Source organism: Phalaenopsis equestris, unplaced genomic scaffold (assembly GCF_001263595.1).
Source record: "Phalaenopsis equestris unplaced genomic scaffold, ASM126359v1 Scaffold000656, whole genome shotgun sequence".
Classification (NCBI taxonomy): domain Eukaryota; kingdom Viridiplantae; phylum Streptophyta; class Magnoliopsida; order Asparagales; family Orchidaceae; genus Phalaenopsis; species Phalaenopsis equestris.
In genome coordinates, this window is record NW_018165096.1 from 87,154 (window position 1) to 101,393 (window position 14,240).

The window sequence follows — 14,240 nt, forward strand, 5'->3', positions numbered from 1 at the left end:
GATTTTGACCATAAGAAGGATCGATGTGTGTATGTGTGTGTGAGGGTATGTTTTGGTTATGGGGAAAAGGAGGAGAAAGAGTGAAAGCGTGAATGGTGTTTTTCAACTATGGGAAAATGAGGAGGGGGAGTGGAAGTGGGTGTGTGTTTTGACTATGGGAAAAAGGAGGAGGGAGGGTGGAAGTGTGGTGGTGTATTTTGGTTATAGGAAAAAGGTGGAGGGAGAGTGTAAGTGCGAGAGGTGTGTTTCATCTATGGGGAAAAGAAGAAGGCAGAATGGGAGAAGGGGATTAGAAATGAGGGTTCTCAACTAAGAAAGAAAGGAGGAAGATAAAAAAAGTAGGGTTTTTTGGCAATGGAAGAAAAAGAGAAAACAAAAAAGAGGAAGGTGAGTGTCTCAGCCAAGGAAGAAAAATATAAGGAGAAGGGTAAGAAAAGTAAAGTGTTTTGACCAATGTGAGAAGGAGAAGGCAAAGTGGGGGAAGAATGAAGTGGTTTGGCCAAGTGAAATGGAGAAGGAGAAGAGGGAGAAGAATGAAGTGTTTCTGCCAAAGGAGAAGGAAGTAGAAAAGGAAGTGGAGAGAGAAGGAGAAGGGTCACATTTGCTAGTAACAAACTATATTATAATTTACATTAAGAACAAAATTAAAAACGAAAGAGTATACCTTGCTTTACTTGAAGTGGAAGCCACCTTGATTTCCTTGGTTGAGTGAAGAAAGAGCCCTTGATTTCCTTGGTCAAGAAAAAGGAAGGGGATGATGGTGTTTTCAGCCAAAGGTGGAAGAGGATGAAGAAGCCAGAGAAGATGAGGGGGACGACTATAGAGGAAATGAGGAGTAGCTTTTGGTCAAAAAGGGTATTAAGGAGGGAATGGCTTGGAAGAAAATAGGAGACAAATTTTCTCCAAATTTTGAATGAAAGGGAGGGAAAATTTAAATTTTAGGTGACAGTAGTAGCTTGGTCCTAAAAACACAACGCTAACTCATTTGAAAGAAAATAATTTGATTAATGCAATGGTGAAAACATGTTTGGTTGAGGTGGTCCCTATCTCAAGAAATTTTGATTTAAAGTGGCAATGCGGTTATAGGTGGTTGGAGGTGGTTATGGCCAAAAATTTGATCTTGACTCATTTGCCTCAAAAAAAAGAGGAGAATGTGCCAGTGAAGTTGGTTTTGGTCAAGATGGGTCATTTCTTGATATTCGAAGTCAATGAGCAGGCTCCACATTATGAGAGAGAAATTTTTATTAGATTTTGCATCCAAATTTTTAATGAATTTTGATTGATTGAATTTAGCCTTTTTAACTAAAATTTACTTTTGTTGAAGTTTGGTTTTAATTTGAGTCCATGTTGATTGAGTTATTATGATTATTCCTTTTATTATCAAAATTATCATCTAAATGATCGTAATCTTAACCCACCTCCAAATGAAGTATAGTTGGGCATGAAGGGGTTCATTTTAAATGCATCGATGATCTGAATATACTTGCGTAGTTCTTTTTAAAAAATAACTCTTCATTGAAATATATTTTATGTAGAACCATTTTTTTATGTATGAAAACTCAAAATAAAAAATTTTACAATAAATGTTGCACAATCATCATCAAACTATTTTGTATACTTCTAATATATGAGAGTGAACACCATGCAACTTACATAATAAAATTTTAATCACTAAATTGATCTATGGGAGCACTATTTATGCATAAAAACTCAACAAAAAGTTTTATGTAAACATTATGTCATATAAGCATTGCACTTGTTTATATGTGATAATAGACATTATGCAACTTTCAGAATGATGTTTTAATCTCTACTATAATCTGCCAAAAAGAAGACAAATTTAGTGTGTATTTTATTTTAAGCTAATTTTTAGTTGAATTTTAGGATTTAGATAAACTTGGTTACATTTGGTTCCGTCTTAGTTTGATTAATTTTAATTTTGTTCAGTTTGTTTTTTATTTTAAATTAAATTAGGGTTGGTTTAAATTTTAGTTTAAGTAAGTTATAGCTTATCTAGTGATATTAAGAGAGTGGCTTTATGTCTTGATAAGATTGAATATATGTCAAGAACAAGAGTTGACCAAAAAATGAGCTCAACACTAATTTTGACACTTTTAATCCGATGTGTAAACTAAAAATTATATGGAGTTATTATAATTCTAATTCACTCCTTTTTTTTTTCTTGATGTTGCAAAAATTGTCATTATATTTGCATTATTATGAACAAACAAAAATCATTCTATTTGATTTAGTAAGAACCAAAAAATTTATTCTTTTTGGAAATCTTTAGCTCAAATAGCTATCACAATTAGAATTGTCTCTCTATTAAGATTTTTAATAATAGTAAATTATTCTTTTTCTTTAATCCTTAGTTGCATGATTATTCCCTTTATGTGAGATTTAGCAACTGTATTTTTTCTTGTGTAATTGTTCATTGGACAGTAAAGTTGGTAATGTTGATAATAACAGTATTATTATTAATTGGATTTTACTTATAAATTCTAACATTCCTAATAATTACACTCCTATCGGGGATGATCCTCCAGAATGTTATTTAGAGGAGAAGACTATTTATTCTTATCTTGATGTTTGATTATTTTCTTAAGATAATCATATTGAGATTAAATGGAAGAGCTTCATTAGGCTCAAAGCTCAATCTTTCGAATATGTCATTATTGCTTGGAAAATGCTTATTTGAAGTTTAAAAATTAAATATGTCTTCGTAGTCGTGGATTAGATAATAACTCTTTATGTGTTCTTTGAAACTCTCATAATGAGACTCATACAAAATTTTATTTTGAATGCATATATTTCTTAAATGCTTCTCAAAACTTGTATTCATGATGACAGTTTTTATTAGTTTAATTGCTCTTGGGACACTGAAGTTGGTAGTGCAATTAATAACAATAATTAGGTTTTACATATAAATTCTAGCATTCCTAGCAATTGCATTTATATTATTATTGACATTCATATTAGGGATATCCTCAAGAATGTTATTGGAAGGAGAAGAACACACATTCTTATTGTGATGTTTATTTATTTTTTTATGATAATCACACTAAAATTAATTGGAAGAGCTTAGTTAGGATCAAAGTACACTTTCAAATATGACCTTATTGCATGGAAAGTTTTTATATGAAGGTTAAAAAATAAAGTTGTCTTTTTAGGTGTGGTTGGATGTTAACCCTTATGTATTCTTATAACTTTTATAATGAGACTCAATACACATTTATTATTTGAATGCATATATTCCTTATACTATTCTTATTGTGATGTTTATTGATTTGCATATGATAATCATACTGAGATTAATTGAAAGTTAAAAGATCATTCTATCCAATATGTCATTAGTACTTGGTAAAATGCTTATTTGCATGTTGAAATTTAAAGAGGTCTTCATATCCATGGATTAGGTGTTAATCCTATTTGTGTTTTTTTAGTTATTATAATAAGACTCATACACAATTATTTTTTGAATTCATATATTCCTTATTGCTTCTTAAAGTTTGCCTTCTTTGTAATAGTTTTTTTGTAGTAGTGTGATTGCTCCTGAGCCACTAAAGTTAGTAAAGTTATCACCCCTAAACTTAAATGCTTAATAATAATTTAAATTTAAAGTTCATTTATAATGAAAGTAATATTTTGGGCTTATAATTAATTTGGTTTTTTTTTCTTGAGTGATAAACAAAGTCATAAATGTGATGCATTTAATATCAACCAAAAAAAAAATCATATTTAAAATTAAGAGAAGTGGCACTTAAAAATATACACACACACACACATATTTATATATAAATGTATGTATGTATGTATGTATATATATATATATATATATATATATATATATATATCTATATATAAATACATATATATATATCAAATATCGGTTAAAATAAAATTCAGTTATATATCATTTTACTAATTATTTGGTTAGAATATGCTTAGAACTGCTAATTTTGACAATAACAATTTAACATTCATTTTACAGTTATTATGACCATTGTTTGCACATTGTTACGGAATTAAATGAAATATAATTCTTTTTTATTCACAAATAGAATATGATATCGTAATTAATTTACATGTGAAATCAAGTTTTAATGATTTTGATATAAATAAGAAATATTTAGCACAATTTAAGATATACACTCATAATAATTATCTTTAAAAAAATTAATTTTAATTTATTTAAATTGATATTTACGACTATGTGTATGTATTAAAGTACGAATAACCAATCCTCTTAAAATTTGCAATAAATAATCAAAAGCATGAGTTAAGCTTTGCTGCATCAGATCAACGTCAAACGAAAAAATATTATATCAGGACCTTTGATGCATTCAGAGTCTAATGATGGGGCTCCAATATTTTTAACATCGGTCAATTCCAGTGTATTACAGTGGGCCCGCTTGACACGCAGCGCCCCACCATTAGACTCAGAACGTCAACTGCATTGGGAGCCCTGATGTAATATTCTCTCACACACAACTGTCTCCGAACGTAAACTGTGTTAGCCATATATATATATATAAAATAATGAAGATTTGATTTTTCTTATAGAATCAAAACAGCACAAAATCATCAAAAATAACTCGGTTTTATAAAGTTAAATGTGAATTATACGAGAAAATAAATCTAGAAGACGTAGAAACCCTGTATAATCTATCTGTATTCTTCAGGAAGACGATAACCAGTCTTGACTATTTTATCAGCAAACATTTTGCCCGTCTTAGGCATCACATGCCAATGCAGCGTCAGATTGTACTCTTTTCCCCTTAGATTGCTCCCCTGCAGTATATAAATACATACATATTCCATAAATAATAAATAGGTGGTGGCATTTACATGCATACCACCCAATTCCTATGTATTTGCATATCTACAACCTAAAATCAAATTTTTTCCCATCACATGAAAAATGGCACTATTCTTAACTTTTCATATATAGGTAAAGATGGCATATATATAAAAATTGAACTTTAGGTGTTAAGATATATAAATATACCGTAATTGAGTGGGTATGCATATAAATTTCGTAATTGAGTGGTACTGATTAGTGTATTTTTCAGGTGATTTTAGCACTTGAAAAGAAAGTAAAATTTAAATACCTGGTCAATAAAACGATATTTGTTGGAAGTGTGAATCCAGAACTTTGCATGTTCTTTTGTGGGGATTATTGCATCCCAAAGCGAGATCTGTTGAGCAAAATGACTTGTTGATGGTCGAGATATGGAAGAAAGGGACTTTTACATACACACAACACAATTCCTATGTATTTGCATATCTAACACCTAAACTTCTATATATACTTACATAACACTCAACTTTTTGACATCACATCAAAATTACAAGTATCAGTAACTTTCTTAAAGTGAAATACACATTTACATGCATAAATTTTTAATGCTGATGCGTTATAAAGGCAACACTCAACTTTTTGACATCACATCAAAATTACAACTATCAGTAACTTTTTTAAAGTGAAATACACATTTTCATGCATAAATTTTTAATACTGGTGCGTTATAAAGGTAGATATCAATCTGAAGTGTTGTATATGTCCATGCATAAGAATTGTGTAATGTACGTAAATTTTCGAAACAAAAGACAAATACAACGCCGAAATCAATGTATCTTAATTTTTGGTTCAAGGAGTGTCAAAATAACTATCAACCTATTATACAAGTAAAACAATGATATGAGCTGGGATGAACAATCTGCAAATGGAGAAACTAAGGCCTCGTTTGAGAAAACTTCCATACTGCTTTCTGTCTGTAAAGTCACTTTTTTCATTTGGTAACTTCTTGGTTTTAATGCTTTTTCCAAAAATGCTTTTAAAAAAACTCTATTTCATGCTATTTCGGAATGTTATTTTTATTGAACTTTAAAAAGCTGATTTTCTTGAAACAACTTTTTAACAGAACTTTATGGAATAAAAGGCTCATCAAAGTATCAAACAAAACCAAACAATAACGTTAATAATGCCCACATCTTGAAGACAATGACAAAAATTTCAAAGCTTTATCCCAACAACCTTATATCATTGATCAGCCCCTTGGGAAATCCTACTTGTCACAACTAACTTTAATGCCAAACAAGTTACCAAGAACCTGAATCCATCACCATCTAGAATACAAGCTTTTTTTTGTAATGAATGAAGGAAAGGTGAAATCGGGCCCGGGAAGTGTTGCGGAGCAGGAACTAATAGTAAAAGTGAGTTAAAAACATATAGATCAGCAGATCTTTACAATGAAGGGGAAAACATTCGAGCAATCTCACAAAGATTCATATAAGAAATAATGAGCTCAAGGTTGAAGTATATAAAGTTTTGACAAGAAGTGCTACATCCTCAGTGATCATAATCATTCAAAACAAGGCCCTCATCACGATGGCAAGTTAAATTTAGTGATTCCATTTTTTTTCTTTGTAATTTTTAATTTTAGTATTTTGATATGTATAAATTGAATTCTCTTGACAGCGGATGTATTGCCTATTATTTTGATTCCATAGTACAAGTAAAAAGTTAGTTCGTGGATAACTCCAGATTCAAGTGCTGTAATTTGCTATTTTTTCATTAAATTAGTTTTTTTAAGTCGCTCATGGGTTAATTTATGAGGCTTAATATATGTATGAAAGTCATTATACAATCCGAAGACTTCCAGTCAGCACCAAGATTTGTTTCTTTGCATGGATATCAATTAGATAATAAGTTGCTTTGGATGAGATTTTTAGATTTTTATTTCATGTGATTATGCTTTATATGTTGTGCCACTTTCTTATTTTTTGATACTGTGAAAATAGTGGTTGGTTGAATAATGGTGTTCAATCAGTATTAAATAAATATTTTGGGTTCTTCATTTATGCCTTGAATTTTCAAAAATCTTGAACTAAACTAATTTTTTATTCTACCCAGCCATATATATTAACATAGGGATGATAAGTTCATAAATAAATAGTCTACAAGACGTAATTATTATACTTTGATTCAATAAAAATTAATTTTCCAATTTTTTATTTTATGTGTACAAGTGTATTAATAGTGTAACAATCAAATTTCAAGAAAAGTTTATCTCCTTAAAGTAAACATTACCACAGAGTATGGCACTCTCTGCATATGACTAATGGAGGTTTTACTAGAGCCTGAACTACTTGATTAAGATCTCTCCACACATAATTTCATGGTTTAGTCTCTTATTTGGCTAACTCATTACAATTTACTCTCCTTCCATATAAACTTCTACAATTTCATTCTCCTTCCATATATTAGACTTTCCCTCCAACAATTTCATCCTAGTTTTCCGATTACATCAGCTAAGCATTCCCTATATCACAAGATACAATATTTTCTTCAATCAGAATTAAAATAAATCTCTCCTTACGGAAAAATTACATATGAGTTCGTGAAAATTAAGGCACAGATATATCATCACGTTTACTAGTTCTATTTGATAACGAAAAAATTATCTTTTGGTTTTTCTCTAACATTATCCTTAACATATTTTCATTCAAATTATCCACTCCACGATGCATCGAAACATGATTATGGGACAGTATCTTCCCTTCTTATAAAAATACAATATAACTCTCAAAATTTCTTTGAAAAAAACAATGTTGTTAATCAGAGCACTGACTATGCATGGATGGAGTTCAGAAATTACATCCAACCATTAATCAGAGCACTGACAATAGAATAAATGGCAGAATATGCATTAAACAACAAAAAGATTAAAAATATATATATATGTCAAGGACAAATCAATTTCCTCTCAAGTGATATTGAACAAAACAAAATTTCAACAAATTAATAGAAGGGGTATAATGCAATCAGAAGAAAAGATATCCAGATCCAAGCATGCAGTACATAGAGTGAATAGCTACAACGTACCTGGTTCAGGGCATTTTCGGAGGTTTCATATTCGGCAGCTAAAAAAACGAACACCTGTAAAGTAAAAGAATAGATGATATATTAAAAAACACATATTAGCATTCACTTAAACCACCAGGAAATGATAAGCTACAAAAAGAAAGAATTTGTTATTGAAAGAATCGTAATAAACAAGGAAACAAATAAAATTAAAATATTGTTGCCTAGAAAAACATCTAAATGCAAAAAACCATAGTTCGATGATGAATGAGCTCAAAGAATTGTTGCCTAGAAAAACAATTCCATATTTATTTATATGCTGAAAATGAAGCTCTCATCATTATATTAGAATGATGATGAAAGTGAGGTATTATTCAAGACGGTAAAAAGTAGATTTAGATGAATGTAGCATGAATAATGAAAGGTAGAAGCCGCACCAACAAATCGAGAAAAAATTGATATCAAAGAATTAGAAAAGAAAATTAGCAGACCATAACTAATATGGCAAAAAGCATCCAAAAATATATTTGCACTAATAAAATAGCACCCATCAAACACTCTATAGGAATGAAGGGAGGATGATTTTGTTAGATCGGGATCAATGAGAAATTTAGCAATTTTATATTTATTATTGTTTGATATAAATAGGATTTTATAGGATTAGAGTTATGATATGTGTGATAATTGTCTTGAATCATAGGATTAGCGTTTGAGAGAGATCGCTTACCTTTCAAATTATAGGTATTAGGGTTAGGATTTGGGAGAGATTGTCTACCTCTCAAATTGTAGATGTTTATCTTTTATGTATTTGGATTGTATTGTTTTATTTAAGTGAAGAAAAAAAATTTTGTTTTATCCTAATTTTTGTAGAAGTTCCTATCAAACTGACATCAAAGCAATCGATCTATGGGTAAAAATAATGGGCAAGTGTACTGGTTTTAGAACAGAGAACCCAATGACGGAATTGGGTGTGTCGTATTAGTGATCTGAGAAACCAACAAGTGGATCGGGAGTGTGCTAGTGACCGAACCTTGCGATCTGGGAAGCTGACGACGGGATTGTCATTCCTATCTTAATTCAAGTTAGCTGAGAGTCGATGGGATCACAATTTTACGTAGTTGCGTAGCAAATGGCGAGATCGCAGCATATAGATGACGACATCACGACATATAAGCGATGGGATTTCCATGTACATAGAAAAATAAAGCTTCGATTTGAGATCACGGGATGTACAAACAACGGGATCATGGTGGACAGACGATGTGATTCTGGTGTACAGAATAATATAATCACTCAATTCGCCTAGCAAGGAAGCAAACGATGGGATCACAGCTTACAGTGACATAAACATGTGATACAGTCACAATTTAAGCTAGTCGGAAAGCCAACAACCATATAGAGTGTTGCCTTTGTGATAAAAAAATTTCTTGAGAGTAATGGAAACAAAAAAGAATAGACCTTCTAAAGGAGAAATTGGACATAGAGTTGAGTTAAATCAGATCTGAAATAGACCAGCATTTCTCTGCCATGGAAGGCTGATTCTCGTGCCTGGAGAAGAGATTCATGATTCTGAAAGAAACGATGAAGAACGTGAAGTTTTACACAAACCCGCCACCGCCCGTAGCGAGATTGAGCGATGGCGTCGAGAACATACACGAGTAGCAGCAATATGAAAAATTTATGCGGCATCAGAGCAGTGTAGTTGCCTTGGGCGGATCTAGAATCACAAATCAAGTGAAAGAATAGAGAGCGGACTCAAGAGGTAGCACTTGGAAGGAATGGCATGACATTCGGACGGCTGGAACAAGCGAAAGCAAGCAGGATTGATCATAGGAGTTGGGAGACTAGAGCGACGACACTTAGAAGAAATAGCACAACAGCAAATAGCTAGAACGAACAGAAGCAGGCAGAATTGAGCGAAGGAGTAGGGAGTGGATTAGAGTGGCATCCTCTAGAGGGAATGGTGCGACATATCAAGGTTTTGACTTAGCGGCAACATACAGAACGAGACGGCGTGTTATTCAAGGCTGGACAAGATCACTTCGAAGAATGTTGGCCTGGAAAAGGGAAACTAATTGGGTGAGATCTCGGCGGAGAGCTGCATCCAAACGCGCCAGTGCCTTTTGTTGTGGCATCCTTACGAGCTGAAGGCGATTACGGAGCAATGATGGGAACGGGGCAAGTGGAAAAGAACAAGAGAGTTTAAAAGGGGCTGATTTTGACACTAGAATTTTTAATAGGTAAACAAGATGATAGAACTTTGCCAAGACCTTAATTTGTGCAAGATATGGACGAATCCATCAAAGGCGGACGCTATGTTCGAGTGATACCTAAGACCTTGAAAAGGTTGAGAAGATTTCTAAAACTTATATGATACTACTGAAATTTCGTGAAGGGTTGTAATTTGATTGTGTGGTCGTTGATAGAAAGAAAACTTTCTGTGAGCGAAAGCGATAACCATGGCTTTTGAGAAGTTAAAAAATATCATGACGAGTGTACCAATGTTGGTGTTACCTGATTTCGGCCAATCTTTCAGGCCATGGATTAGGCAGATTCCTCAAGTAGTGTCAATGATCTATCACTTATTTCAATCAAGTGTTGATAACAGGAGCTAGAATCAAAACGTTTATGAGTGAGAGTCGCACGACTTGATCCATTAATTGTTTTTTTTTTTCCGCCTAAGAGACTACATGTCATTTGGGAGGGGAGTAATGTTAGACTGTCGTCTAGGAGTAATTTAGTAATTTTATAGGTATAATTCTTTGGCATAAATAGAACTTAATAGAATTAGGGCAATGTTATGTGTGATTATTGTCTTGAATATTAGGGTTAGGGTTTAAGAGAGATCGTTTAACTCTCAAATTGTAGGCGTTAGATTGTCTACCTCTCGAATTGTATGTGCTTATCTTTTATGTATTCGGAAGTTTTGTGTTGGTGGAGAAAAAATTTTTTATTTTGCCCTAATTTCTATGAAAATTCCTATCAAATTTATAATGTGGACCTAAATAGTTAGGATAAACTAATGATGATCATACCTAAAAAGGAATGTTAATCTTCTGCATCTAGAAGAAAAAAACATATTTGTTATGGATCAGCTACGAAGTTAAAAATTTGATAACAATGCTTGACGATAATAATGGATGAGAGATAGGTTGGTCAACTTGAAACTGACATATAAATTACAAACACAGCTTTGCAAGCCAATGAATCTCTCCAAAACTATAAAGCATGCACTGTAACATCCCACAAACTTAATCTCATTTACCTTGTTAACATGCTCTTTAAGTTGATTCTAACCTCATCCAACTTCTAAATTAGAACAAAAGTGTATTATTGTTGTGTCTATCATCACACAAGGCACCGTTCATCGCCTTCCATTTGAAATCACAAATTGCTACAATTGTAACTTCCCTACCCCTCAACCACTCTCTGCCTACTTCGCTCGAAAATGAATGAATATTTGAACCTACGTTCTCCTCCTGTTCATTTTTCCCTATTCACAACCCATCTCTCTCTCTCTCTCTCTCTCTCTCTCTCTCTCTCTCTGTATATATATATAATGAGAGTGGATAAATTTTCCTGAACTTGAATTTATCTATGCCTGTGATAGAGATGGTTGAACTCATAAAAGAGGTTAGCACCGACGACTTGCCAAATATTTAAGGTTAGAACTGAGCACTCGATATGCTCTCAAAATCATTTATATTTTCAAGGTACACTATTCTGTGCTGCCAGTTGAAATATATTGAAGCATCCATGAACAAAACCAGAAGAAAACAGTGCTGAACATCACTTAGTAAATCCTTTTGGGCAGAAAATAATTCTCTACACGCTCAAATAAAGCTCTGGTAGATAGAATATGCATATTCCAAATAAAACCTTGCATTGGATTCAACTTTAAAGCATTAATTTCCACTAAACAGCTAAACTGATTAATTGGCAACCCTTCTACACTTTGGCCTCACCCCACTCTTACTTTTACTCTCTTGAACGCTGCAATGCACCAGAATTCTCGAAATCATTACTCCATGGAAGGTGTTTTGGAAATGGATTTATCAGGGAGGCGGTTGTTGGCTAGCAAAGGATGAGAAAATAGGAGGTCGAAGGTGTTTGAAAGGAGATAGGAGTGATTTGGTGACTGTCCGGGCTGAAAACAGCATAGAGAACCACAAAATGCAAGGTGATAGGAGTGATTGATGGAGAAAAGGTTCCACCGCTTGTTCCTAAACAAGCTACAAACACAATACTTACAAAAGGAAGAGAATACAGTACTCCATAGAGCAAAAATGAGATATTACAATCTCTAAATTGCACAAACAAAGCTAAAATTCCTCAAACCATTAAATAACAACATATAAAAAGTTTCCTCTCAAAATAACCATAATTATAATTAAAATAACATAAAAAGTAGGCCCATAATGACCTAGCGACAACGACATATTATGGGAGATTCCCACTACCTCAATTGCGAGTCCCGTGTATGCAGAAGCGCCTAATTCCCGAAATTGTGGAATCGAGATTAAGGAATTCTGAACAGGACGCTCCCGCTCAATTCCATATTCAAGCAACTTAACAAAACCATTGCTCAATAAATATTAGAGTCGTCAAAACGGCTCGTGTTCGGCTCGTTCGCTAAGTTAACGAGTCAAACATAAACTAAGATTTATTCGTTCGTTTTCGGCACGTTTTGGCTCGAAACAGTTTCCTCAGACATCATTAGAGTTGTCAAAACTTGCTTGTTTGTATCAGTGGAAGCATATATGGGTGGAGGTGGATTCTACAGTGCTACTTCAACTGTTGTCAGGGGAAGAGTCTCCTTCCTAGCATCATTCGCAATGGGTACAAAAGATCAACTCCTTCAAACCTCTTCTTTTGGTTCATGTTTCCTTCATCTTTAGAGAAGGAAATCGCTCTGCCAACTGGCTTGCTAGACTAGGCCTTTATTCTCATGTAAACTCTCTCTTCCTCCCCACCCCCATCTCTCCTTTTTTTGCTTGAAGGGGACCTTTTGGAAGACCCCACCTCAGACTTGTAACTGGAGATTTCAATTAATAGATAATTTCCTCTTATATTTTAGTTGGGAAATTTATGTATGGTCATCCCAAAATGGAGCTGATTCGTAAGGAATTTGAGCTTACGCTTTGAGCTTACGCTTTGAGCTTACGCTCCTGGTTGGGGAGTGAAAAATTGGACTGTTAGATGGAAGACACATTCTCATACAAATTAATAATGAAGAGTACTACACGTGTTTATTCGCTAGAAGAATAATCTGGATTAATAACAGAGCAATGAAGATTTTGAAATGGTCTGTGAATTTTGACCCTCAGAAGGAACCTCTGATCATTCTGGTTTGTATTCGCCTCCCTAATCTAAAATTTCATTATTTTACTCAAAAAATTTTGTACTTTATTGCCTCAGCTTATGGTAAGTCACTCAAAGTAGGCATTCCTACTTTTAATTTTTCCCGTCCATCAAAAGCCAGAGTATTTGTTGAAAGAGACATCACTTCATCTGCTTCTGAGAAAATTTGGTTGGGCACACAGCATCATGGGTATTGGCAAAAGGTAGTAATTGAGTTTTCCTTCGTAGTTCAAACTGTCGTATGTTCGGCCACTCCAGTTCTCAATACCACCATCTACATCTACATTTCAAACCAAAAAAACACAGTGCTCCTCCAGAGACAGTGATTTCAACTCCTGATCAACTCCAAGTTATTAACAATATTGATCATCAAAAGAATGCCCCCGAAGACGTCACTATTCTCGCAGGCAATATTACAACCATTCAGCCGTCTTTGGAACCTCTTATCGTGGGTGAGAGGAAAATTCTTCAGACCCCACTTGCCCTAGAACCTAACACCGCTATTACAGGTTGCAATACTTCTATTGTTTCACTACCGCCTCATCAGGTCGAGCAAGTTGTAACTGTCACTCAGGTTCATGTGGATCATGTTGTGCAACAGCCTACACCTGTCCAACCAACTTTGGAACAATCTATTGATCAAATGAGTCAATCATCGGATGAGGAATGACAGGTCTACACATCGAGGAGGAAGAAAAATAATGGAGACCTACTTGAGCTCAGGAATCTGATGGATGATACTTTGGTTACTTCGGGTAATGGCACTCACCTTACTAATTTGTTAGCAGACTCAATTTCGAGAACTAGAGGCAGAGGGAGGACTAAAGTGGGATGTCTCTAGCACTTTTGCGCCCTTTGGTGACTTTTTGGTATATTATATTTATGTATCTTTGATTTATTTGGGTTTTGTGTGTTGTATTGTGTGAGTTGAGTTTTCATTTAAGCTCTCTCATACAACCTTTCTGTATCTTCTACGTTCTAATATATATATATATATATATATATATATATA

The 14,240-nt window shown here is 33.5% G+C and overlaps 1 protein-coding gene across 1 annotated transcript in view; it reads right to left on the reverse strand.

The window, feature by feature from the left end:
• Positions 1 to 4,587: 4,587 nt before the first annotated feature.
• Positions 4,588 to 14,240, reverse strand: part of LOC110030104 (signal peptidase complex subunit 3B) — a 34,464-nt gene continuing 24,811 nt past the window's right edge. The window contains exons 4-6 of the mRNA XM_020732674.1: positions 7,889 to 7,942; positions 5,112 to 5,198; positions 4,588 to 4,791 (exon numbers count right to left, since the gene is read on the reverse strand). Of these exons, the coding sequence (XP_020588333.1) occupies positions 4,666 to 4,791; positions 5,112 to 5,198; positions 7,889 to 7,942 (267 nt within the window). The 3' untranslated portion in view covers positions 4,588 to 4,665. The remainder of the gene's footprint in view (positions 4,792 to 5,111; positions 5,199 to 7,888; positions 7,943 to 14,240) is intronic.